Source organism: Falco rusticolus, chromosome 8, assembly GCF_015220075.1.
Source record: "Falco rusticolus isolate bFalRus1 chromosome 8, bFalRus1.pri, whole genome shotgun sequence".
NCBI classification, from domain to species: Eukaryota; Metazoa; Chordata; class Aves; order Falconiformes; family Falconidae; genus Falco; species Falco rusticolus.
In genome coordinates, this window is record NC_051194.1 from 1868392 (window position 1) to 1895738 (window position 27347).

Genomic DNA, 27347 nt, shown 5'->3' on the forward strand with positions numbered 1-27347 from the left:
TGCCATGGGGCTTGGCAGAGACTTTAAGCAAGTCAGAAATGCCTAACTATTTAAATAAACACTTTTTTTTTTCTCAGTGAACTTCAACTCTCTGGAGCTTGATGCTTCTGAGTTGTGACTTTCACAAGTGACTATTGGAGATTGTTACCCAAAATTAGAGTTTTGGTGAGGGGGGTAGGGGAGGAAATGGGTGTGGGACTGTCCAGCCCTGCTCTGAGCTGAGCTACCCGTGCAGGTGCAGAAGCTGCAGAGAGCAGCAGGGAGGGCCAAGTGACTGAGCCTTGTGGGGCAAACCGGAAGAATTCCTGTAATCAGCGAGGTGTTGGGCATCTCCTTCACTGTGACAGCTGTGCAATAGGAAGCGTTAAGGGAAGGCTGTGTGTGGCAAATTAAGCACTTCCATTTGCAAACTGGGGTGGCTGGCATGAGCAGCTTCTTGGTGGATACGGTGTGCAAGCAGATGCAGTCAGATGCAGCGGTTAGCTGAGAGCTGCTGCTGATAATTCGGTCATGTCTGAGTGTGAGCCTGCACCCCAAAGTGGGGGATAAGAGGTTTGCGTTGGGGGCTGTGCCTGGTTGATGCTTTCCCAGCGTGGGTCAAAGGGCTTGAAGCATGACCATCCCTGTGCTAGGAAAGGGAGAGGGAGTGGAGCGTTCCTGGTTTTATTGATTGTAAAGTATTTATCTTGAAGATTATGAGCCGGTGCGAGGTGCTGACTTTTTAAAATAACCTTGTTACACTTTTTAATTTTGATATTGACATGATCTAGAAACCAATTCCTTCCAGTGATGAGATAAGCATTATTTTTACTTCGGCTGGTTCTTGTATTGTGTATCAGGCCTAAAGTACCGTAACCTGCTAAACCAGCAGAAATAGATCTAGAGGCAGCAACTCCTGCCTGGCCCTCAGTCTGCCTGAAGAGAGTATGGCTTTGTGTAGACTGTGCAGCGAAACGCTGACAGCTCTTGCAAGGTGCTTGTGCCATGCCTAGCCACTTCTGAATATCCAAACCACAAGCAAAAAGCATGGCTAGAATCACAGTTGAACTTCATAGGCTTGTTCCTTAGCAGAAGGGTAATTGCAGCAGAGAGCAGTATGTTTTTAATTAGTGCCATTCTTGGGCACACCAGAATGGATACTCTTAGTATGGCCAGATGAGCATGCATTTGTGAAACACTCATCTGGAAGAAATTAATGCTTTTTTTTTTTGGTCAAGAGGAAAGAAAGAAAACCTTGTATCCCTGTTTGCCAGATCCTGCTTCCAGCTGTGCCCACAACTGCACAGGAGAATGTGGCTTACATCAGTAGTGAGTTCTCCATGTGACTCCTTTCAGATTTATCTGGAGCACCAGGCTGGCTTTATTTCCTTGCCCAACTCAGCCACAGCTGGTAGAAAGCGGTGTGTGCCTCTGCGCTGTTCTGAGCACCACGAGGTATTCATTCCAGATGTGAGAGGAAACCTCATTGTCGGACTTGCCTGTCCCCTCCAGATCGTGCCAGACACTCATCACTTCGTGCTGATCTGCAGTTACCTGGAGCTATTGCTGTGTTTGGGACATCCAACAACTGTCTCAGATAGTTCTTGTCAGTGGGAGCAGCTGAGTTTTACTCCTCCTCATCTGAAGGCTCAAAAGACTACTAAAATTGTGCTCTCCCCAGCTTCTCTGGTGCAAGATCCCAAGCAAAGCCAGGGTACATGGAGAGGAAAATAGTGTGTTTTGCTGTGCTGTATGGCCCTCGCTGGGGAGACAGGACCAAAGCGCTCTGTTAGCTTTGCATTAAGTCTGGGAGGCGTTCAAGAATGCAGCTAGACAATTACATGTCTGTCCAAAAGCAATTTGTAGTAACCTTTCACAGTATAATTTAGTTCTGCTCTGTCATTAATGTTCTTTTGAAGTACCTGTGACAAATTCATGCTGCAGTGAGCTGATGATTTCTCCTTCCTAGGTGAGACCGGCATTGGGAAATCCACGCTAATGAATACCCTCTTCAATACCACATTCGAGACGGAGGAAGCCAGTCACTATGAGAGTGCAGTTTGCTTGCGGCCACGGACCTACGACCTGCAGGAGAGCAATGTCCACCTGAAGCTAACAATTGTGGATGCGGTTGGATTTGGGGATCAGATAAACAAAGATGAAAGGCAGGTCTCGTGCCATCTGCTTGGCGTTTCTGGGCTTGCCTCTAATGCTTAGACATGGCCTGCCTGCAGCCCTGCCTGCAGTGTTGCAGAAGAGGTGTCCATGTTTCTGTTAATGGAGTAGCTCCGTTTCTGGGGACTGAGTGTTGAGGGAGTTGGGTGAGGAGCCAAAAAGGTCACAGGAGGTCTTCCCAGCAAAGAATGGTGTCCTCCAGGAGCGTGAGCAGTTAACAAGCTGTCCTTGGTGCCAGCTTGGGAATTATCTGTGCTGGCAATGATCAGTGTCTCTGGATCTGTCTCATTTAATTACACAGACATCTTGTTCAAGCTTCAGGTAGAGGCTTTCTGGGGCTCCAAGGTCTCTCCTTGGTCATGTTGCATTGTTGAAGCCAGATGGCTCAGCCCTGAGATCTGGGCAAAGTCTGATCTGGGGAAGTAGTTGTCCTTCCATGCTCCACTGTCCTTAGACTTTGCAGTACAGCTTCAGGAGACTCCAGCAGCCTTTGGATTCTAAAGGTCTGTGTGTAAATGACACACTTCCCTGTTGTACAGCTAAACTGTGTGAGTCTTATAACTACTTTTTAAGTGATATCATGGTGTGTCCAAGAGAACTCCTTAAGCCTTTGAATTGTTTACATTTGAACTCCAGTATCTGGCTTGCTAATGGTATGGTTTTAGTTACAGGCCGATAGTTGAGTACATTGATACGCAGTTTGAAAACTATTTGCAAGAAGAGCTGAAAATCCGCCGATCTCTCTTCAACTATCATGACACGAGGATTCACGTCTGCCTGTACTTCATCACCCCAACTGGGCACTCGCTCAAGTCTTTGGACTTGGTGACAATGAAGAAGCTGGACAGCAAGGTAAGGGTGGTCCCTCTTTCTGGAAGTGGTAATGCTGCTGTTGGTTGTCATGCAGAAGGTTTTGTTCCTTCCATTTAAGTGCTGGACTCCTTCGTGCATATTAGCTGAGCCATTTTTAGGACTCAGGTAAAACTTCATCTGCCCTGGTGGTTGCTGAGGTCTTGTGCTTTTTTTCTCACTGGCTTTCCTGAAAAATGTCAGGCGAAAAACCCGTTTTCCAGCTAGCTGTATAAAGTCTAGAGCGTCCGTTGCTGTAAGAGGCTTACCCAGATTTGTTCCTATTGATCAAAGCCATCAGCTGCAACTTTATTAGCTGCTCTTTACAGGTGCGCAGGTGAGGGTGCATTCCAGCTCCTGCCGTTGAACTGTGGGAACTGTGGAGTCACCTTTGGTGTCCTGACATGTCAGCAGGGACAAAGGGGCTCAGAGCCACCAAAACTGTAGGCATCCCAAGGTGGTCAGTGCAGAGGAGACGAGGGCTGCCAAGAAGCGTTGGCTGTGCATGCTGGAACACAGGGAGTGCGTGGTGGTGGTAGTGCCATATGATCTGGATAGGAGATCTTCTGAAAATGTAAATATGGTGAGAAATTTTCCAGGTCATAGGAATCCTAAAAGTGGGTTGTGAGAGGGTCTGGCTGGGTTTCCTTGTGCATATTATCTTCTGCCTTAGGGGGCAGTGGGTTACTTAATTGGCTACCACTGCTATTCCTGCAGCTCGGAGGAGGTTTCTGACATGCTCTTGGTTGTTCCAGCTGGCTTCCAGGGAGCTGCAGGAGGCTTCAGAGGTCACTAGTGGCAGCATAATTTCTTCTTTGCAAGAATTTCCTATCTTTCAGAGCAGGATTTTACCAGCAAGTGGTTCCTTTCAGATGGCAGATGCTGATCAGCCTGCAGAGAGGGCAGGCAAGGCAGCTGGGACCCTACAGTAACCAGGTATCCCCTGGACTCCATTGAAGGAATGCTCTGTGCTCTGGCTGTTGTCCATGTGCAGCTCTATCAGACTGTCCTGGTGGGTAGAGTTCCCCCTCGCAGAGCTCCTGCTGTTTGCCCTCGCCACCCAGGGCTGTTGGCCTGCTTTTCCTTGGCCCCACTCCAGAGCAGGCACTGGGTTCCCATTGCAGTGGGCTGTTTGTAACCGTGGTGGCTGTTACACTGACTTCATCGGGTATCTGAAAACTTTCCCTTAAGAAACTCTTGTCTCTTGGTGCAGTGCCAGCATTACGTGTTCCCAGAAATATGTTTGGAGGAAAGCTTTTGCACGATTCCCCTTGGCGCTGGTGGTCCCACAAAGCTTTTCTCTTCCTTTACTTCTGCATTCCCTACTTTTCACATCTCCCTGTGGCTGCCTTTAATGTGGTCCTTGGGTAGTACCAAAATAAATCCTTTGTACTTGTGCAGAGATGAGAACTTTTTGCACACGCAAGCCTTTTATACTTCTAAACTTCCACTTCAATAGTCCTCTCTGGAGTCATTTTATCCCTTTGCTCTCATCTCTCTTCTTACCATAGTGTGAGAACATCTTGGATTTCATGATGCAGTGGCCTCGCACAAGCAGGCATGTGGGAATGAATAAGCAAGTAGAGCCCATTGATGTTTTCTTGGTGTCAGTGATTTATGTTGCATTTCTGCATTGGTGTCATCCCAGGACATCCAGGTGCTTTCCAGGCGCTCCTTAAAGATTTGTGCATGGTGGTGCTGTGCCCCTTTCCCAGTGCACATGGACCGTTTGTGCTTGGGGGCCAGCGCATGGGCAGAGCGAAGTGGGGTGTTGGCAAACCCCGGGCAGCTTTCTGCCTGCTCCGGACTGGTGACCGAGCGGTTACCGTGCCTGAGCAAGGGGGTGACGTGCTGACTCGCATCTGCAGCCGTGTGAGCGCACCTGACCCCAGCTTTCCTCTTGCAAAGCTTTGTGTGGCTGGTGGCCTTTGTTTTACGGTTGAAGAATGGAGCCCGTGGAAACGAAAGGTGTATCAGAGGCAGTGGCTTTGCTGCGTGTTCTGCTGGCTCAGCCTCTGAGGAGAGTTTAACAAGGGGTTTGTAGGAACTTGGCGCAGTTACACCTTTGCTTTAGCACACCTGTGGCATGGTATTACGTGTTGGGCAGGCTTTTGAAGCTGCATGACAATTCCAATAATGAATCTTGCTCTTAGTGTAGAGCTCAAAGTCCCTTCTGGGTAAAGCTGTTTTGTAAAGAAAATCTTCCCTTGTACTGTAATACAGTATCTTGTTTAGCTGAGCTCATGGCCAGCTGTTGTCTAGGGTATTTAATTACGGCCAGAGAGCTAGAAGGATCTCCAGAAGTGGTTCAAGGTAGACAGAATGTGGCTAGCTGGCTGGTGGGTGAGAAGCACATATGGCCTGGCAGGGGTTGGCCTTCTTTTGGATTTAACTTGGGAAAAGGAGGAGATACTTCCATCCCTGGGAGTGCTCAAGGCCAGGTTGGATGGGGCTTTGAGCAGCCTGGGCTAGTGGCCGGTGTCCCTGCTCCTGGCAGAGGGGTTACAAGTAGATGATCTTTAAGGTCCCTTCCAACCCAACCCATTCTCTCATTTTATGATAAATAAAATTGCATCTGTATCAGGTGAGAAGGTGACTTATTGATTTAAAACACAGCCCTGCCCTGGAAGGCGATGGCACAGCTGTGTGCTGCTGTGGGCACCCTGGAGGTTGTCCCCAGATGGTTTCCAGTCAGTGTGTGTTGTTTACGAGCCGTGGCTAATTGTTTGCCCTTCATGAGCTGTCACATCCTAGGCAGGTCACTGGCCAGTGGGGATGCTTCAGGCCTGTCTGTGCCTCTGCTGTTTGGTTTCCAGCATAAGATTTGCCTCTTGGTTTCACTGAGACTTGGCATTCAGGAACACTTTGGAGATGGGGAAGAACTCAGACGTACTTCACAGTGTGAAAATGCATGTAGCCTTATTATATTAGCAAAATTATTTTCTACCAACTGACCGACTTTGGCACATTCTTGTAAGTGTTATTTTTGGAGATGAGAAATAACTCATCAGAATGACTTGCGAAGGAGTACATTTTATGTGTGTGCATGGCAGTTCACTGTCTTGTCTGAAGCACAGGCTTCCTTTGGTCATAATTCCAGCTCCAGCAAAGACTTCTAGCACGTGGACTGATGGTTGGGGGACACTGCACCTCTGTTGCATTCAGTAGGATGACACTCCAGTAGTCAACTTCATGATTTTATTACTAGATCTTTAAATATTGCTCTTCCACCATGAGATATAAGAATGTTGCTTTAGGATTCTGTCTTCAGCCCAAGGTAAACGTTATTTGTGTAAAAGAAAGAGGGGAGAGAGAAACCTTGCATGGTTCTGGCGTCACTTCCTTTTATTGGGGTTTTCTGTTCAGGAGGGACAGGAGAGGTGACTTTTCTTCTCTAGCTAGCTGTATATCTGTTTATTTGGCACTAATTGCTGTGCCACAGGCTGTGGCTTTTGCACAGAAGTGGAGGCATGGAAGGTGCCATAGGAGGGCAGGGTTAGACATGCAGTTTGGTTCGGTACTGTCTTGTACCTCATTCGGTTTTTGTTTCCAAACTTTTCCGTCCTTTCTCCATGTTGTAAAGGAATGAGCTTATTCTAGACTTGGACAGCTTTTGGGTGCCAGTGCTCAAAATCAGAGAAGGGAAAAAAAGGAAGATAATTGTATAGTGCTCCAGGTATCACTTGCTAACTGTGGGATTCCAGTGTGTGAGTTTCCAAGGCATGCATGAAATGAAAATAAAACCAGTAATTATTTTAAAAATTTAAGGAACTCACAAGGGAAGAAGAGAGAAGGAAAGAGTTTACACCCAAATGCCATTTCTAGGACTCCACAGTATTGATTTTGGCTGTTGGTTACTGGAAATACGACAACTTGTAAAACCCTTTTAGGTTATGAATTCTGTGACAGCAGGTGCTGACTGAGCTGCCTTTGCAAAGGACGTGGGACCTGGCTGGAGGGTGCTTGAACCAACCTGGGTTTGCACCTTCTCCGAGTGCTGCTGGGGCAGCAGCTGTGCCCACAGAGCCTGCCTTCCCCTGTGCTGGGCAAGCCCCGCTGAGCTCCAGGCTCTGCACCTCCTGCCTCACTGGGAGCGGGGCTGAGCTGGGACTTTTTGAAAGAAGAGGGGCAAATTGCTTAGGCCAGCTGAAAATGGATTAAAATCACCTCTTCTGCTGGTTTGTCAGCGTGCCTGGCTGGCTGGAGAGCATGAGGCTCTGCACGCAGCAGCTCCCTGGCAGGGCCTTTCCGCTCGCAGATACCGCTCCTGAGCGGGCAGTACATGAGCCCTGAGCTGACCCTTTTTGGGTGGGAGATGGTGGATCCAAGCCTCCTCCGCACTTAGCAGGTCAGTGAAGCACCCAGCTGTGGTCATGGCCCTGTTTACCTTTGTAATGAGGACATTGACCTGCTGAGGAGTGGAGTGAGCAGCAAAGCTTGTTCTGGGGGGGTTTGTGGTCCTTGGTAAAAGAGGCCAGGTCAGTGGCTGAGAGAAAGGAGGAATTTATCCTCTCAGATAAATTTGCAATGAGCAAATTAAGACTGTTTTCTTTTGGAGTAAACGCTCTTGTATTTAGTAAGTGCTAAACCAGAGCAGGGGGAAAAAATCCAAGAAGCACGGAAAAAACACTAAGCTAGAAAGAGAACATGAGCTGGGAAAGCGAGGTGGTTTATTTTAGTGGGCACCCATTGGAGACCAAATGGCTGCTGTGAATTTCTGCTCTGTAGGACAAAAAGCATTGCTGTTGGAAATCGTTAGATGGCAAATCAGACTCTCCCCTCATTTGTTTGGATTCTTGTGTTTTACTGCTATGAATTTGGCTGCTGTTCAGACAGAGGAGTTTTGTTGTTGTTTGTTTAAGCAGTGGTTTGCAGGGTTGCACTTGGCTTTTCTGGCCATAGCAGCGTTATCTAATAGAGGTTCCTGTGACAGATCCTGCCCCACTGTAGCTCTCCCGAGCACGAAGCCATGGTGAACCACATCCCTGTGGAAGGATGTGGGATGTGCCCCTGTTTGCTCTTGATCTTTGTAGGTACTGGGCACAGGGGGACCTCCCCAGCCTGCAGCTCGTGGGTGGCTTTGAAACCTGGGGTGATGAAGCTGCGTGGGGTGTTGTGCTCGGTGACAGCTGATGTGAAACCAAAGCTGAGCGACAGCAGCGTGAAAACAGATCTCTGCTGTGTGGCACCCTGCACCTTTCCCAGGAGGTCCGTGTAATCTGCACAGCACGCCTGAGTTGTGATCCTCACAGGGCTGCTCAGGAGGGTCCTTGGAAAGTATCCGCAGCTGCTGTGAGAGTGTCAGGAGCCCATGCTCTTTCTGCTTAAGCATAGGAAGGCTTCACGTCAGCTCGCTGCAGCGTTTCATCCTTGTGCTTGTCTTCTAAAACAGCTTGTCAGCAGAGCCAGAAGTGGAGAGGTGATAGCTCGAGATGTGACAGTTACACTGTCTTTGCCTCCCTCGGCGTGTGTAACAAAATACATAGGCAGGAGCAGAGGCTTTGATCTGCTCACTGTGTATTTATTGCCGGGTGTTTATCTGGAAGTCTTGTAGCCAAATTAGTCCTGGAAAACTCTTCCCTCTAGTGTTCAGCTGGGCTTGTGCTGCAGCTTGCATGCAAAAACATAGCACCTTTGTGGTTTTACGAAATGTAAAGCAGCCACCGGGGTAAGATCCGGGTCACGCTGCGGGCACCCACGCTCCCGACAGAACAGCATGCCCGCCTGCTGCTCACCCGAGTATTTTTCCTTCCTTCTGCTCTAGGTGAACATCATCCCGATTATTGCCAAAGCAGACACCATCTCCAAGAGCGAGTTGCACAAGTTCAAGATAAAGATAATGAGCGAACTGGTCAGCAATGGCGTGCAGATCTATCAGTTCCCCACAGACGATGAAGCCGTTGCTGAGATTAACTCTGTGATGAACGTGAGTAATGCTGCCCATTGCATCGCCACCAAAGGTTGTGACAATTAAACTGCCACACAAAAATGCGTTTGGAAGGCAAGTTTCATTGGGATTGTCCAGACACTGAATCTGTTTGAAAGTTGAGCTGTGGATCTGACAGATGCCTGAGGCTAGTGCATACAGAATTAATTAAAATGTGGCTCTTATTTAATCTGTGTGCTCTCTGGAGAAACTCAGCTCTAAAATCGGTTGTATTAATTTTTTTTTAAATAATTTCTTCAAAATTCATTCTGTTTGCTTTTAGGTTACTTTTAATTTGAGGAGGGAGAAACTTTGAATAAAAATTTTACAGTTAAGATTACCTTTCTGACTCAGGGAGGCTAAGCAGAGAAAACCCAATTCAAAATAAAGAAAAAAAATTGTTGGAGTCCATTTTGTCTTTTTTGAAATTCGAAGGTCAAATTCAGACCCGGCTGAGGCATGTGCAAAAACACTTTCAGGTTTCCTGTCTCCCAAATCAGAGTGTAGCTATTGCAGCAGAAATAGCTGAAATGTTTCCGTGTTCATTTTTTAAATAGAAAGTAGCTTTTTCATTAAAATGAACATTTTCCTGCATATTTGTTTCTGATTCAGTGCTTTGTCTCTCACACACACCCCTCCCCCTTTGTGTTTTAAATTTCAATAGCCAATTGATTTCTGGGTCGATGGGATACATGTTTTCACTGTAATAGTTCTTTTTTGCTGAATTTGTGAAACATTTGGAAGATGCACTCTTTAAAAAAAATTGCAAGCTGTGTGTATTGGGGGGGGAAAAAGTGAGTCATGCTTGCTTGGTTTTTGAGGATTTTTTTTTTTTGTTTTTTTTCCCCAATGAAAATGTTTTGGGCCACGTCTCTACCAGTTCCCACTTCCAGATCTGTTTCTTCTTAAATGTGAAGGACTTTGTCAGCCTCGTCCTGCTGAAGCACCCACTCCATGGCTTCTTCCCTGCAGTGCTGAGGACGGTGCCCTGTTTCCTTACTGCGCTTGATGCTTTGCAGACTTCGAGAGCAATGAGCACACGTTGTATCCTGTACATGTCCCTTCCCGTGCCCACACACAAACTGCTGTGCCAAGGCCTGTTTATGGATGTCTTTGCTTGTGCTTTCTGCAAGGCAGGGAGTGCCCTGCTCTTGGCATGTGGAAAGACTACAGCTGCAAGAACAACCTGACAAATGGATGGAGGGAGATCAGTAATGATCATGGTGTTCCCACAATATTTCCCCACCTAGTTCAGTCCAGCCAGCATTGCTAGTAAGCTGTGTTGTGGCCCTACACTGCTCTCTGTTGTAATATCCCAGCGTAGAGCAGAGACTGCTCCGAGTACTGGAGGCTGTTAGCTTCAGAGGGAGGACTTTTTGCAGTTGATCCTGTGCCTAAATGAGGGGGATCTAATGGCTGAGCTGATCTCTGAGGGGTTGGCCCATGCACTGAGTCCCTGCCTTGGCTCTGTTTCAGGCTCATCTGCCCTTCGCTGTGGTCGGCAGCACGGAGGAGGTGAAAGTTGGGAACAAGCTGGTGAGAGCTCGGCAGTACCCATGGGGAGTGGTGCAAGGTAAGGCGCTGTGAGCTGGGCACCCCCTGCACCCTCCCTTGCGTGGGCATGTGCTGGCACCCTCTCCAGCTCTGCCTGCGTGTGCATGAAGGTGCCCTGTGCTAAACGGTGCAGAAATGTTCTGTGCAGCCTTTTGTGGGTTGGCCAATCTTCCCTTTGAATTCCTGTTCCTACTAGCAGGTAGTGATGGTCAGCGGGAATCCCTGCATCCAAGGGGCTGTGCTGTGCCCTGTGTGGGATGGCAGGGAGAGGTCCTTGTGAGGAGAGTGGCTGGAGTTAAGCTCGATGTACATTTGTGCTCCCCAGCCGTGTGTGCAGTTTGCTGACTTCCCCCTTTGCTTCCATCAGTTGAGAATGAAAGTCACTGCGACTTTGTGAAACTGCGGGAAATGCTGATTCGAGTCAACATGGAGGATCTTCGGGAGCAGACTCACACCCGCCACTATGAGCTGTACAGGAGGTGCAAACTGGAAGAGATGGGCTTCAAGGACACAGATCCAGACAGCCAGCCCTTCAGGTGAGTGGCCTTTGTGTCTAACATCGATTTGGAGTAACGGTTTGGTACTGACACTCCCCCCAGAAATGGGAGGTTTGCAGCTGGTATCCACAATGTTGGGCTGGAAGATACTAGCACTGGGTTTGAACTTTGCAGCTGAGTTAGACCTTCCCTTTCTGCCTGTTTGTCTTTAAGCAATGCGGACAGGCGTGCGTTTCCCCATCCCTAACTCATTGGTGTCCAAAGAATCTGGATCTCGTTTGCTTTCTTCCCCAGCCTCCAAGAAACATACGAGACCAAAAGGAAAGAGTTCTTGGGCGAGCTCCAGAAGAAAGAGGAAGAAATGAGACAAATGTTTGTTAACAAAGTCAAGGAGACGGAGGCAGAGCTGAAGGAGAAGGAGAGGGAGGTGGGTGTGCCAAAAACCTGTGAGAGGAGCCCAAAATACAGCCAGCATAGGATCTGGGTCTGGGCAACATAAGAATCCTGGAAAGCACATGCAGCTCTCGAGCAGACCTCACCAGCCAAAGCGCACACACACACCTTCCCCCACTCAGAGAAGGGGATGCAGGGTAATGTTTTCAAAACAGCATCACACTGGCTTAGGTGTCTCAGAAACAAGTCTTCCCCATCCTGTGCAGTGTGTAGGAGACTTGGCTGCTGCTTGCTGAGTGAAGGACAGTGTGGGACGTTTTGGGGAGCATCCATGTCAGGTAGACTTTACCTCTGGACAGCAGAGTAAAGGGGACAGCTGGGCTGGAGTCCCTTGGGTCATTGGTGTGAGGCCCCAGGCAGCTGCTGTGACGGAGGAGAAAATAAATGGACCATCCTCAAAATCAGTGAGGAACAAAAGAGCCCACAATGTCCACAGCCCCCTTGCAGGGCTGCAGGCTGAGCTGAGACCCTTGGTGCGCTTACCCGGGGCTCATGCTTTCTCCTGCTTTGATACGTCGCGTCAGGCAGAGCTGAATTTATTGTCTTTGCTGCTTTTGGTGAAGAGGCTGTGATTGCCCAGAGGCCAGCTCTGCCGAGGGGCTTGCACAGCGCAGGGGTGCCGGCTGCCGTGCCCTGCCATGGGGTCGCTCTGGGCAGGGGGTGGGGATTTGTGTGGGAGGTGCGAGTGGGGCTGTTGGGGAGGGGAGCAGGGGGAGCGCAAGCTGGTCATGCTGAATGTGATGCTCAGAGGGTCTGTCTCCTACCAGCTGCATGAGAAATTTGAGCACTTAAAAAGGATACACCAGGAAGAGAAAAGGAAGGTGGAGGAGAAGAGGAGGGAGCTGGAGGAAGAGATGAATGCCTTCAACAGGCGGAAAGTAGCGGTGGAAACCTTGCAGTCCCAATCCTTGCAGGCTACCTCACAGCAGCCACTGAAGAAGGACAAAGACAAGAAAAAGTAAGTGACTGAGCTAGAGCCTTTCTCCTCTGCCACTGGGAAGCTGGGTGTCTGCTCCAGTGCTTTAACGTGTGATCAGTTGTTTAGCAAATGGAAAAGGGGATTTTGGAATCCTAATTCCTACCCTTCTGACTCCGCACTCAAAGTGGAGGAGAGATGGGGCCCTCCCATGCCCGGGCACTGCCCTGGGGAGGCCCTGGTGACCACAGGTGGGGGGATTTGCCATCTGGGGCCTTTCTCTAATGGCCAGGTGTCCTGTGGGGTTTGCCCTTCCTCTGTGACAGCCAGCTGAAGCGAGCCTGCGAGCCGTCTGCTCCTGGAGACGGACCAGAAGGTGACTGGAAGTGAGCTGCATCTCCTCCCCAGCAGAGAGGAGTGGGGACAGTCCTGACACGGTTGTAACATCCTACAGATGTGGTCCCCTGTCGTGCACTACTTCACTGTGATCCGTAGGCTTGGGGCCCTCTTTGGGACCGCACTTATTTTATTTTTGGAGGCAAAGCTGTAAAGAAAGGAAACAGCGGCTTAGAGTGAGAAGATGCCTTGGGAATTCCTTAGGGTTCTGTGTGAGATAGGGCTCCAGGGCATGGTTCTTCTGCTTAGGAGAAAGCTCTTTTCCCCTAAAGGCAGAATTCCTGTCTTTGCTTGCTGCAAGTTATTTGATGTTTCTGAAGCCAGCAAGTGTGGAGCGAGGGCATGTAAATAATGCCCTTTCAGCTGCCTGGTTGTGTAATGGAAGAGCAGGAGTGGGGCAGACGGGTTTAAAAAGAAGAGGGGGAGGGGGTGAACCTGCTTTTGGTCAAGCCACTCTTCAAGGAGTACTGGCTAAGGAGCAAAGCAAGAAGCACCATCATGCAAGCTGGTAACTCTGTTACTCTGTCATTTTTTGTTACTTCCCCTTGCGTGAAGGAGCTTGAGGGTCAGAGCTGCATTCTGTCAGATCCGGAACAGGCGAGTGGCAGTGCTTTCTGAGCCTTTTAATGGTGAAAAGACAGACAGACCATCATGAGCAGCAACACCCGAGTTTGCTCTTGACATCACAGCGTTCAGCTTCACGTTGCTGATGAGATCTTGTGCTCTGTCACCTCACTGCTGTGAACTGCAGCACTAGAGGAGCTCGTTCTACGTACTGACATGCTAGTAATTTGTTTCTTCCCGTGGAAGATGGCAGTGTGTGTTATTGAACTTATTTCCTTGGAATGTGAATGTGTTGCTGTTTAAAACAAACCCAAAGCACACCCTTCTGCAGACCTCTGGGCATGCTCTGGGCATATCCCACCTCACCCACAGAGTCCAAAATGGTCTGTAAAACATTTTGCTGAAAATAGGGTTTAATCCTGATAAACTCGCACATGAATTAGGGGCTGAATGTTGGGGCAGCCTGGGGCCCAGGGCTGCTTTGGGGAAGGTGAGCATGCCGAGCTGCACGCTGTTAACTTGCGTGAGCGATGCCAGTCACCAGGATGCTCTGGCGGCGATGTTCTGTGTGTGCTGGCCACGCAGAAACTGCAGCTTCCCTCTGCTCCATCTGTCCCCAGCAGAAACAGCTTTTCTGTGCTTTGCTGGTTTTAGCCCACCTGCGGATGAGTCCGGCCACCCTTCCTCTGCTGGGTGGTGCCTGGGAACCGGCTGTGGTCAGAAGTGGGGTCAGGAGAGGGCAGCTCAGGCAGTGTGCGAAGGACCAAGGGGCACCTCTGTGCAGTGGGGACACCCCCTGGTGCTGGGGCTGGGGGCTCTCTTCAGCTCCAGAGCACAGCTAGGGGAGGTGCGCCGTCATCAGGAATAAAATTAATAAATTAGGGAGAGGAAGTGGTTTTGGGGTTGGTATTTTGTTGGTTGGGTTAGGTTTTTTGTGATTTTTGTTGTTGTTGTTGTTGTTGCAAGCCTGTGAGCTAGTTCAAAATGTGGTATTTGGAGGTTTCTGTTCAAGCAGGATAATCAACTTTTTTTTAAAAAAAAAATAATTCAAAGGAAGGTGCCTCCCCTTGGCCTTGCCAGTGACCTGTCTTCCTAGACCCCCATTTCATCTGGGAGGCATTGGAAGGAGCTGGGGGCTTTGTGAAACCTGCGTGTCAGAGAGCACAGCCCTCGCCCGTCCCGCTGCCGCGTCCCAGGCAGCCTGTTCCGTGTTACCCCACAGACCACACAGGCATTAAGAGGATCTGCGTATTCCCAATCAATCAGCGGGAATGTCTTTCCCAGCTTTCTTACCAGGATCTTTCAGCCAAACTGGATGGGAAGGCAGCTGGGATCTGGGCACCGGTGGCAGGCAGTGTCCTCCCGGGCACCAGTGGCAGAGCGTAGGGTTCAGGCTGTGCCTGCGGCTTCAGTGACCGAGGAGCCAGCGCTGTACGGAGCCGAGTGCGGTGTTAGCTAGGGGTTTGCTCCCTGCTTGCCTGGGGGCACGTGCCCACCTGGGGCGGTGTGAGGAATGGGATGGAGGGGGTGCGAAGGGGCATCGCTGCCGAGAGAGCCCCACGCCCCCCCCAAGGGATGGGGCTGCGAGGAGTACCCTGGGCGTACAGCCAAGGTGCTGCGACCTCGCAGGAGCTGGGAATATATTGTGAGCTCTGGAGGGGGTGTTGTTTCTACTTCCAGTTGTGAGGAGAGCCGGTTGAACCTTTTATCGTCTCCTGTTTCAACACAGTGGGTTTAGCAGCTTTAGTAAGGGATGGAGGTGGAAGAATTGCAGGTGTTGAGGGGAGACCCGGGTGGCTGCACGGAGGTTCCCTTTGGCACTTGCAGCAGCTGAGCGGGTTGTGCTCTGGTGGGGCTCAGCGTGCGGGGGGCCGCCCTTGTCTGCGAGCAGTGTTTGCCCTTCTCTTCCTTTTTTCTTTTTAACATATTTAGCTACATTTTGCTTTCATTTAATTTTCGTAATTTAATTCATGCTTTTTTTTATGTTTTGTTTCTTTCAGTTAATCACATACAGACTTTCAGGCCAAGAGTGGACTTGGTGCTTTCATGTGTTAAGTTGCTTGAGTTTCCCACCCTGTGACCCTTCTCATAACATTGTGTGAGTGGACCAAAGTGAAAGAGAAAATGAGCATCTTCGGTGGTTGCAGTGTAACGACTCGCTGTTATCTGTACAGAATTTATCAGGAGGTGTTAAGGAAGTAACCTTTACCATGTACATTTTGTTAAACAAAGTCAACTAATCCCTAAAGTAAGATGTTTTGTTCTAAACCCAGTGATTGAGAGCTGTGTATAAAGTGACCGTAACTGTTTGTCTGAACTCATCTTACCCACCATATAAATAATTGCGTTCTAGGTTTTATTATTATTATTTTTTAATTGGCTAAGGCGACTGCTTGAGGCTCATCTACCTTCCCCTGTACATGCACAGATGTAAGGAGTGGTCTGAAGAATGCTGAAATGTTTGTTTTTCTAACAAACTTCTCAAATAAGTTTTTAGAATGGGTAGAAAACCACAATGCTTAGACTTTCTGCTCTGGGAATCTTAGTCAGAGTAACCCTCATTCCTGTAATTATATATTTTAATCCTGAATTACTCTAAACACATTCTACATCATTTATAATATTTTTTTATAAATATATAAGAGAGGAGAGAGAGAGAAAGAATTGTTAACAAAATTAATGGGACAATGTTTTGAATTTTCTTTACTGCTAAAGTAGAACATTTATATAGAAAGATTTTTCGTAAGAGTTTGTTGTATAATGTGGAACTACAGGATTTGTGTAGCTTTTCAGTTGTCATTTACCAATGTATTTTACTGTTGTGGAAAAATTATTTAAGTGGTCATATTTACTGCTACTCTTTAACCTTAAGTTTACCATGTGCCTAATAAGGAGAATCCTCTGATCTTGAGCTATGCACCGTATTTATGCTGATAGGCTCTATTCCCCTTGGAAAGTGCTTTCTTTAACACTTTGCATGCCTAGAGATCACATCCTTGTTATCCTGGGCAACTGAGCTTAGAGGAATAATTAGGATCAATATTATTATTTTCCACTCAAACCATTTTGTGATAAGGCGGGGCAGTGACTGAATAGGGACTCACTAGCTGTGTTGTCATGGAAAAACAGTTGGACCCAATTCCATCCATCCATCAGATAACAGGCTAAAAGAGAGCAAATATTTTATATTAACTCCCATGTAGTGTCTTTAGAGTTTATAAGAACACTGGCTGGCTAAGTGTTAGTTGTGAGTGTGTGCATTTTTATTTAGTTATTAACATTACAAGATTTTTCTGATAGTTTAAAGACAAGAAGGATGTCAGCAGATTCCTTCTTTGACTTGCGGATGGAGGTGCACGGCCTCGTGCCTGAGCCGTGCAGGTCTCTGTGAGGGCAGTGCTGTGCTGGAGGGTGAGATGAGGTTCTTCAACTTGCATATCCCGTTAAAGCAGCTTTTTCTTTGTTTTTCATCCTAAACACGTGCTCAGGTGTTAAACTGTTTTCATATGCACATTGGCCTTTTCTATGGATATACTGAAAATCATGTCAGTGTTACTTGATGCTTGTAAGAAGGAACCTCCCAAGGATCTCACGGGTGCCTTTCAGAACAGGCGGCTCCTCAGAGAGTAGAAATTGCGCGCGCTTGTTAGGAGTCTGCTGAAAGCTGAACATCTAATTTTCAAGGCTGTGCCTCCAGGTTAGATGTATTTTAAAGAGTAACTGGCAAATGTTAGGAGGGTTAATGTGTTTTTCTCAGAGAAATGTACCAGGAACCCAGCCTATTGTTACATGCAAGTAGACAATTCCAGCTTGCCACTGCCTACAGCCCAATCGTGTCACACGTTAGGGGCAGGATTTTGACTTTAGCTAATGAGAGAACCTCTGGCGCACTAATTGCGTGAGTCAGCAGCCCAGTTGGGTTCGTTGTGTTGCTTCTCAAAGCAAATGCTATGTGGGCTGGGATAAAACAGTAACTGATGACAGAGAGTGTGCGAGCAGCTGCCTTGCCATCGCTTTTCCACTCGATAGCTTTCTCCTGATCTCACGCTGCAGCCAGCAAGATCTATGCAAATGATTTCTATCTGTCCTGGCTCATCAGAGATCAATTCTTTTTTCCTAGAATAACAGGTAGTTAAAAATAATGATGATAACAATGAAAGAGTAAAAACCTTCAAATCCATGGGCATTGTGAAGAAATTTCCAGCTTCTTCTCATGAAGACATTCAGAATGTATGTAACAATATTTTAATGATGATTATTATATTACATTGACTTTATGTTGTGATGGACATACCTTTACCTTGTAGTTATTTTTTAGAGCCCTTGATACCATAATCTGCCCAATGGGACTCAGTGTTTTCTTGGGTTTTTTTCCTCTAGTACTTGATTTTTCCTTTTGGCTGAGAAAAGATTTAAGTATATGGTATATAGAGTAGTTCTGTATCTTATTTTTATTTAACAAGTTACAAATACGTGGTGATGCTAATCTCACTCCAGTTCGAAGACTTACTTTTTGTAGGCTAGAAGAAGTGAAAGAAAAACCCTTCAGAAATGACTGAAACTGTTCAGTTACACATCTTTCAGCTGTTTTATGTATTTATCTGTAAAAGGTTGGTATTAATGGGGAAAAAACTGTCCATTTTTTTATCATTTAAACACTTACCATCATGTTTGTTGTCTGCTTTCTAATTTAAAATGTGTTTTGCGGGGCTCTAAGCCATGTAGGCTTCCCGTCTGGCTGGGTGCCATTGGGTGGTGGACTTGGAGCACATGGAGGCACCTGGGGGACCAGCCCGGGGGTAGCAGCCTCTCGGACGTGCTGCATCTGTTCGCTTTGTCATTCCAAATGTGTTGGGTTTTGGGGTTTTGTTTTTGTTTTTGTTTTTGTTTTGTTTTTTTACTTTTGTTTCTTTCCACTCACTTTGTACTTCTTTTCTTTTATTAAATCTCACATGTATTTTGAGTTTTTGTGGTGTCGTTTATTTAGCGGTGGTTTTCCTGTGTTATCTAGCGGATCTCTGTTGAAAATGATAACATATAACGACTGAAACCTTACCAGTCCCAGGATGTCTTATGACTATTGGGAACATTCAAAAATAAAATTAGCTAATTAATTAACAATTAGGTAATCATACAGTATGCAGGAAAGCACCTAATCTGTAATCTGGGGAGAAATTCTAAGATATTAATTCAAATGCTGTCCCTGTTGGGGCAAAAGTAGCCTCCAGGCTTGTTGGTACATCTCCCCTGTGGGATCTGGTGACTGAGTGGGTAGATGTACTGGCAGTTTCACTGATGTAACGATGCCCAAAGAGGTGATTTAAGGGTAGGGTGAAAAGGGAGCAGAGGTGGAGGGTTTCTTAACGGTGCTTCCAAGGCCGTATGACTTTTCTGGAGAAGCACATCACGCACTTAGGCCAGGGCCATAAAAAGAGCACAGCTTTAGTTTGGAGGGTTCTTTTTGTCAGAGGGAGCTGCTGCTGAAGCTTTACCTGAAGGCCTGTGCTGGTGTCTGTTCTGTGGGCCATTTCTACCTATGAAGTTTTATATTCAGATAGTTTAGGGTCTCTGGGTTTTATTTGGTCTGGTGCTGAGATCAACGCTGCACCTGAAGCAAAACCAACAAGTGGAGTCTTGCAGATGCACAATGTTGGCTGAAGTGGTGCTTCTGATGGGAGCCCCAGTTTCAAGAACAAATCCAAGTGGGTGACCCTGGCTGCTTGTGAAATCTTTTTAGCAACATGCAGGTGGATGGTGCTGTTGCTGCAGGAGTTGGCTTGTGTGCGAGACGTCTGCTTTCTGCGCTTAATATGCAGCTTGCTTAAAAGGCAGAGGGCAGTTCTGGTCATCCAGTGTGCTGCCTGTGTGCATGCCGTGTTTTTACAAGGTCAGGATGGTTTCCCCAGCTGCGGTACCGTGCTGTACGGACACCATACATCCACTCACAGAGACCTGACCAGAAGCGTGGTTGGAGCTGGTAGCGATCACCAACAAAGTGCAGGGGGAAGTCTGAGGCTGCACTGGGTTAGAGTTGTCGCTTGAGCCGGTTCAATTTTTGAAGGATAAGCCCGAGTGGGGACTTAGCAGTTGATACCAGGTAGTTTGTATGAGATGTTTTACAACCTTTTCCACCCCAACACTTTTTAAAGCCAAATCGAAAAGAGAAAGTCATTCAGGTACATAAGAATTAACTGGGAAACTGAGGTGGTAGAGAAGCTGGCCGTGTTAAAGACGGGCCGCCTGGTGATTCAGGGTGATGTACATTGGCAAGTATTTTTCCACAGGAGCAATGTTAAGATCGTTCATTAATATCTGTGCAAAGCTCCTAGAGATGCTCACGGGAGCTTGCGAGATGTGGCGTGTTGCTACAGAAGCCGTCGGCAGTGCTGTCGGGACTGACAGTGTTTTGCAGGGCCAGAGCCGACGCCGGTGGCCGAGGCCCTGGGACGTGTTGATGTTTCCATTCGGGAGACGACCCAAACCAGCCTCAGCTCCCTGGGCTGCTCGGTGGGGAGAGCTGCGCAGCTGTGAGGGCTGTGACCTGGGAGGTGAGGCAGGGGCGGCGTGAAGCCGCTGGCTCTGCGGGCTGGGAGAGCTGGCTGGGGCTGCCTGCGCTGGCCCGCGGCGCCTCTCCCCATCCGGGCTCTCCGTAGCATGTGGCTTCTCAGATGTTCTCTCTCGGCAGTCTTTCCTCATTAAAACTTTAAATCAATCCTCTGATTACCAGTTCCAAACAAGACCGTGGTGGCCGGAGAGCTGCTCCCAGTTGCGATGGTTTGAAGGGAGATGTCTGTGCCCAGCCCTGCGCGCTGCCAGGCGGCAAATGTTAATTTGTACTTTGACCTTTCATGCTGTCTTTACTTAATGTAAATAACTGAAACTTAAATACTGATTCTCTTTTGTTTTTTCTGTAGCTTTTTTAGTCTTCCCAGTGCGTGCTCCATAACATCAGGAAGATATGTTAATTAGAAGATTTATTAAGGCAAAAACATCTCATGCAGAAGAAATTAATTGGTGCTTTCACCTTTAAGCTTGCAATATATTGCACAGAAGAGATTACATAGCAAGGACTAAGATAAGATACACCATCTCTTTTGATCGGGAAAAGTTTGCTTGATCAGGTTTCTTGATAAAGTTGAAAGATACTTGCCAAAAGATAAACCACTAATTAAGGCTGCTGCATGGCTTGCACTAAAACCAAAATGCAAATCTCCAGGCGAGAGCCGGTAGAAAGCATTTAACGCTGACTGAACTGCAGAGACAGGGACAGAGCTGGGTTAGTGTGAGAGGAGCTTTCAGCTTGCTGCTTGAGCTGCCGCTGTACTGGGGTTTCTGTGGGTCCTCGCCTGGGTCTGGGCTTGGGGTGTAACTGTCGAGCCTCCTCATGTCCCTAACCTTTCAGCTGGATTCTCACATCTCTCAGCAATAGCTCTTCCGTGTAGCTTTTTTTTTTTTTTTTTTTTTTTTTTTCTGTAGACTTACAGGTTTTATAACCCAAATCCCCCAACCTTCATTTGTTTAGTTTTCCTGGGGCTGCCCACGTGTGCCTCAGAGCTTAACCCCTTCCCCGGAGCTCCCTGCCCACCTCCCCACCCGTTGCCTCCGGACCAGTACCCCTGCCCCATCCTACTGGGGGTGTGGGTGAGGAGAGAACATTTTAAAGGACAACTAAATGTTATATGTTAATGGTTTAAAGCTGGAGACTTGGTGTTCCTGGTTGTGAGTTCTGTGTTTGTAACAGACTGACTTCCCCTTCGGTAAATACTTGGGGTTTTTTTAAAAAAAAGTAAAAAAAAAAAATAAATAAAAAAAAAAAAATTATGTCTGTGCCCCAGTCTAATGTCACACAGGAACGAGGAGAGGCCCCAGTTTATCTTCATTTTAAAACAACCTTGTAAATGAATCTCAGGAATGACCTGCTTGTACCAAAGTTGGGTTTAATAAAAACGAAACTGACTTGTTTAACAAACATCTTTTAAAAACATGTTTTGTACCCTGTAGTCACTGGAACAGCTAAGTGCTGTGCCCAAATTCACAACCCTTACTGTTTATTCCACTTCCCCTCTGTTAACCCCGTTACCCTGCATATCTGTGTTCAAAGGGTGATGTCCCTTGCGCACCCCCATACGCCTGGGGACAGCTGCCCTGTCTCCAGGCTGCTGCTTGCCCTGGAGCTGTGGCGCTGGGGGTGTCGGACCAGCCAAAAACCCAGTCCTCGGTAGGAGGTTTGGAGGCAGCTTGCAGTCTGTACGCTTCCTTGTGCTGGGCGGTGTGACCAGAGTGGGACACGATCCGGCTGTCAGCAGCAGGGGGTGACGGAAGCCTGGCGAGGCTCCCGTTGAGCAGGCTGGTGTGGAGATGAGCGGACAGTGCAAGCGGTGCTGCGTGCCGCAGGCACTGCGCTCCTGACCCCAGGGTGGGCTGTACCTGACAGTCACTGACACCTCTGGATGCCCTTGGTATAAATTAGACCTTGGAAATAAATTTCAGCATGTAACAGGTATGTGGCCTGAAAATAACCAAACAGGGCACACGAGGAAGTTCTGGAGACTCCTGCCGCTTGTGGGCAGCAGGAACTAAACCCCGGGACAAGCCTGTTCGTCCCCTCCTGTGCCCGGTGCCGCAGGGGCAAGGTGCCACGTGCTTCAGTGGAAGTGGGACCAGGCGGGAAGCAGCCAGCGTCTGGCCAGGCTGGGGCTCGGGAGCTGTGCATTCAAGGCTGGAAGTCTGCTCGGGATGGCTCTGTCTGTCTTCATGTCTGTCGCATCCCACACCAAGCAGGAGGAAAGCTGAAGCAGTGTGTGACCATCAGGCTGAGCTGAGCAATGAAACGCCCTTTGCTGCTGCTTTGATGACTGTTTTAAACTCACCTGCATTTTCTTTTGAGGTAAACTGATCCAATTTCTCTGGCAAAGCTTTAATCCAGTTTGGAGCTGTTGTGAAGTTTAGAGTCCCATCTGGATAGGTGCATTGGGAATAAAGGGGTCTTTTCCTCTCAAAGTTGCTCAGAAGATTTGGTTCAGTTCTGTTTGCCACGACGATAGTTTGGTCACCAGTGGGATTCAAGTTGCACGCCTTGCTGAGGAAGAACGAGAGGACGCTGCTGAGACCTGCCAGGAGTTAATGCATCACTTGATCTAAGTGCACTTTTCTGCATTCTTAAAGAATTGAACTGTAAGTACTGTTCAAATTGAATTTAAAATACTAAAGCCAATTAGCAAAAACCCCAAAACCTGCATAGAGGCAACCCCACAAATGAGATATAGAGGCTTTATATGTGTCTGAAGGCACTTGGTATCGGTGATGCCTCAAGGTATCCTGCTACGCACTCCTGAAGGTCTTTCCGTGATCCCGGTGCTGGTTGCTGTTGATTGCTTCTGTGTGTTTCTTTGCTGTATCAGCAGATTTTGTCAGAAACCTGTAATATGGTAAAACAACTATTGTATTATTCTTTCCTCTGCTGTTTTCTTGTATCTTGATTAATTCTCTGAAGTTTCTTTGTGCACTGTGTAAATGAACTCTTCTTCTAGGTCATCACATGCCCACCATAAGTAGCGATGCTGAGGCAGGTTTATTATCTGAAACACCGGTGAATGCTGATCTGCAGCAGGGCAGCTTCATCCCTACGTGTAGCGGTCCCTGGGTGACTTGCTTTAGCTGTGACATGTTTCCTTTTGGTGGTGGTTTATGAATGGGAGATGTGGCGGCAGCTAGGGGTGGCTCTGAATTGCTTTGCTGTTTCTGGAGGTGATTTGATGATTGGTTTATGGTTTTGCACTGATTCAGAATCTGAGCATCCATGTGCAGCAGCAGTGTCTGCCAGGAAACTTCTTGAAAGATAAAAAATTCTGTGGATACTTACCATAGGGGGTTTCAGATGTAATTGTAGCTTCGTTTACAAGGTGGTGTTAGCCTCAGGCATCTAGAAATCTGTCCTGAAGTGAGGCAACAGCCGAAGGAGTCTGGGTTTCAGAGGTGTGCCTTGCTCCAGCCAAGACTCCTGCAGGGGAAGGGATCCTGCTGTTGCGGACACAAACCCACCCTCGCTTCTCTGCCGAGGGCCTCGGCCAGAGGCCGGGATCGGGAGCTGCGCTTGTGCCCAGAGGGCAGGAGGAAGGAACCTTCCTTACCAGGTCAAGCTGAGGCACCTGTGACAATGTTCTCTGAAGTTCTACAGGGACTAAATATTGCCCAAAACAACAACTAGCCCCGAACACATCAGGTCTGTGCTGGCTGAATCTGGCACGTCCTTCCCAGTAACTGGTGTGTAGCAAAATGGTTACAGGATCCACAGCAGTGAGTTTAGCAGCAGGTAGAATAAACTTGTGACTGCAGCATGGATGCTGTGCAGAGTTCAAACAGGCAGACACAGAAACAAGACAGTCATCAACTCTGAAACCCAGCTGGGCAAAATGATTGTTCCCTTAGTGCTGTCAGCAGGATGTGTGGGGTCTTCATCTTGTTAGTCATTACTTGTCCAGGCAGCGAGGGGAGAGATTAACAGCCTCAACCTCCATTCTGCAGTAAGAAGGAAATTTGCACAGCTCTCGCAATCAAAAATGCTCTCCTGTTACAAGAATGGTCCTGTTGCAACAGCGGCTTCTTCCTGTAGCTTGCAGCTCCTTCTGTAGGGCAGGAAGCTCCGTTCTTAGCAAGAACACAGAGGTAAGCGGCGCCTTTAACCCGCTGAGGCCAGGCCACAAGCAATCGTTCCCTTACTGTAACTCCAGCAGTGGAATAGGTGTGCAGAAGGGACCTGTGCTGCCAGAGGGAAGCAGCAGCAGCATGTCCTGGGAGAGCGGGCAGGCTCTGGGTTTACTGTTCCCATCCCAGTATGGCATCTTGCACCCTGACTGGGAAAGGAGGACCCTGCTGGGCCTTTCAGCGTAGACTTCATCTTTTAGAATTAGCCCCCTATTAATGTACAGTCGTGAATGCTGGTCGTACAGATCTGCAGAGGTTTTGAAAAGCAGGTTTGACAACGGGTTTTAATCCAGTTTACGGGCAGGAAACTCTGTACATAGGATCAAAGCTGAGGGAAGAAACACGAGGTATGGTGGCTGTGCTGTGACGTTACAGTGTGTCATTTACTGTGTGTAGAGTTCTGCTGGCATTTCGATGGGTAACGCAGCTGGTGACAGCACTTGAGAGAGGGCGAGGGGATGGGAGAGCAGAACCAGGTATGCACCCCACCTTCCTGCAGGGACCTGGGTGGGCACCAGCTTTGGGCTGGACCCTTCAAGGGGCACACCGAGAACGCACAGACCAAGCTTATATTTTATTTAATGAAAACTACAAAAGACAACTTGCCTCCTTCAAAAAGTCAGGCAGTCAAGTCACAGCTTGTGATAGAAAAGGAAGGTGCTGCACTGAGCGAAGAGCCCTACCACAAAATTAAAACCTTCCCTGTGGTACGCCGGCAGGATGGATAAGTAACATATCCCAGACGTGCTGCTGCCTGGCCCCTGGCTGCGTGGGCACCTCATAAACCTTGTCTGGTGCCGAGCCCTGCCCCTGCAGCATCCCCTGGCACAGGCTGCTGATCACAGGTTGCCGTAGGTTTCACTTGCCTCCAGAGACCTCCTTCAGTTTCATTGTTCCTTCAAGTCACATCTGCTCACGTGTCACCTGTGCTAAGTCTCTAATACTACATGTTTCTTTCTGGAACGCTGAGGCACTGCTTTCTTTGTGGTTTAAAAAGAAAAGCATGGCTTTCTCCCTGCAGATGTACAAAGCTCGCTCTGTTCTTGGTGCCAGTTCTGGCAAATGCAATACTTTCAAAAGTGTTAACATTGCTGCTCAGGACGTCAGTCCTGCACAGTTTGATGTTCAGGAATTCCTCTCCTACAAGGTAAGATGATGAGCAAGGGGAAGAAGGCCAGAAACTTTCTTTCTGCACTGAAGAGTGCTGCTGTTACGCAGAATGTGTGTCTCTCTGCTCCTGTCTCATCCCTGTTCCCTATTTATTTATCCTGTGTCATTATGGGAGACACTTGCCTGTGCTGGTCCATATGAAACCCTTTCCTGTTCCGTGACAGGACTTGCAGGGTGGTGGTGTTATTCATCCAGTACTGTCTGGATTATACCTTCAAACTAGGGTAACAATCACCTGGAAATGCTGGCCCTGTTTAAAACAAAACCCCCCAAAACCCTAAGAAAACACTTTAAAAGAAGGTGTAAAGCTGTTTTTTAAAAAGTGCAATAGAGGTTTACACTGACCTTTGTAGTTTGTAAAACTGCTTTGCTATGGAGATTAGCAGTTAATAAAAAGGGGAGGTGGGGGGTGGGTGGGCAGGATTTATTAAAGGCATTTGTATTGCCCAGTCTGGTAAAACAGAATAAATTTTAAAAAGCCCTCAACAGCACGTGCTGGTTGATGAGGGCACAAGGCAACAGTGACTGTGGACGAGAAGTAATGTCCCACATCTCGTAGGAACTGGGGTTGGGTCTTTAATGGCTTAACCAGGAAGGAGCACAGACCTCAGACCCCAGGATTCCAGGGTAAGGCCTATAAGAAAAACTGGAGGTTTGATTCTTGGTCTTCTCACTGCTAAACCAGAAGCTTGGTTCCACCTGAGGGCAGCTCTAGAGCCCCCTTCCTCAAAAGCAGCTCCTGCTCACTCTCCCATGGGGCATGTCAGATTAGCTCTAACAAGAGAACAATGGAGTGAGTGGATGAAAGGCTTGATCTGTCACACTTCATCGCAGCTATTTTAAAAATCAACACTGAGACATTCAGTTCTCTCTGGTGCACCTGTAGCCTTCTGCCAACTTGATCCCCGAGTTTTAGGATTGTGACCAAGTCTCTCCCCAGCTTTCCATATTTACTTGATGCTAAAAACTGAGGGGTGGCACACTGCTTAGGGAAGGACATAAAAAACAGGAAGATTTGTCATTTTCCTCTGAGAAACACAGCAGCACTTTAGCTCTGTTGTGTCAGCCATTCTGTTCACTGGTTCTGCAGTTGCTGCTGCCAAGGCAGTAATTCTCCACTAGTCCCTTTCAGGTGGCTGTAAGGGAGGACATGGGGAGCTGCCTTCTCCGGCCTTCAGCTGAGGGCACGAGCCACCCACGTTCACCCTCCCACCACTTGCTCCCCCATCCTCACTGCACAGGTGTCTGAATCCATCGTAGCACTCATCAGTCTGCATGGTGTCATCAGGAATCTGGGCTGTAGTAGGCATGAAAGGTGCTAAAACTGGCTGGCTTTCAGTGACCTTCAACCTCACTTGATGGGAATTCTTCAGTCCAAAAGGGTCATGGCAGGGTAGCCTTGCCTTGGGATGGCCCTGGATGGCCTGACTGATGGGACAGAAAATATAAACAGCATTGGATGGCTGCAAGTGCATTAGCTCTTGATCTGCAAGCTCTTTGCAATGAATGAATTCAATGCTGTTAACCTGTAAGGAAAGATGAAGAGATTTTCTGTAAGTTCATGATAAAGTACTCTCTTCTGGCTACTGCTCCTGTAACTGGAGGGAGGGCAGGGACAGGCTGCATTGGATGCCTCAGCGCAGCATATCAGCAATGTGCACGTTGGCCCTGATGCCAAACACTTAACCTGAGTTAACCTCAGGGGCTCCTGAACTACTGCACAAAAGGGGGGCAATTTCAGACAAATTCAAGACCACAAAATGGATCCAAGGTAAGCTGACAGCCTGGGTCTTTAGCCTTTTAGGTACACTGTCTTAAAAGGCAAGTGTTGTATGAAACTGGAGAAAAGCTTTAAAAAAACACAAACAGAGCTTGCCTTTAATGTGCATCATTAGAAGCCAAACTGATTATACTTTAAAAGCAACGTAAATGTACTTAGAAGTTTTTGCAGTGTTCAGTGGGAGGCTGGGGACACAGTGGGCAGGTTTTTGGGTGCTCTCAAACATTCCCATTGCGGAGAACCTCTCCTTGCCTAGGAGGCACTTTGGCCAAGCAATTGGAAATCTCCCTTCCCTGCCAAAGGGAAGGCCTCCTCCCCAGTCCCAGCCCTTCACTGCCCTTTTATTCCCTCTCTTGTTAGCGCTAGCAAGGTCTGCAGCAAAGG

General features: G+C 48.0%; 1 protein-coding gene across 8 annotated transcripts in view; it reads left to right on the plus strand.

Annotated features, from left to right (window-relative positions):
- The window catches only part of SEPTIN8 (septin 8), a 53920-nt gene that overhangs the window by 24965 nt on the left and 1608 nt on the right, over positions 1-27347 (plus strand). For 5 of the 8 annotated variants that reach the window (XM_037396629.1, XM_037396622.1, XM_037396624.1 and 2 more), the window contains 7 exons: positions 1949-2144; positions 2820-3006; positions 8768-8929; positions 10406-10502; positions 10851-11019; positions 11275-11407; positions 12201-12391. In XM_037396629.1, coding sequence (XP_037252526.1) covers positions 1978-2144; positions 2820-3006; positions 8768-8929; positions 10406-10502; positions 10851-11019; positions 11275-11407; positions 12201-12391 — 1106 coding nt within the window. In that variant the 5' untranslated portion in view covers positions 1949-1977. Of the gene's footprint in view, positions 1-1948; positions 2145-2819; positions 3007-8767; positions 8930-10405; positions 10503-10850; positions 11020-11274; positions 11408-12200; positions 12392-15309; positions 15582-20223; positions 21096-27347 lie in introns of those variants that run through there. The other 3 variants (XM_037396627.1, XM_037396628.1, XM_037396625.1) reach the window with 3 other exon arrangements.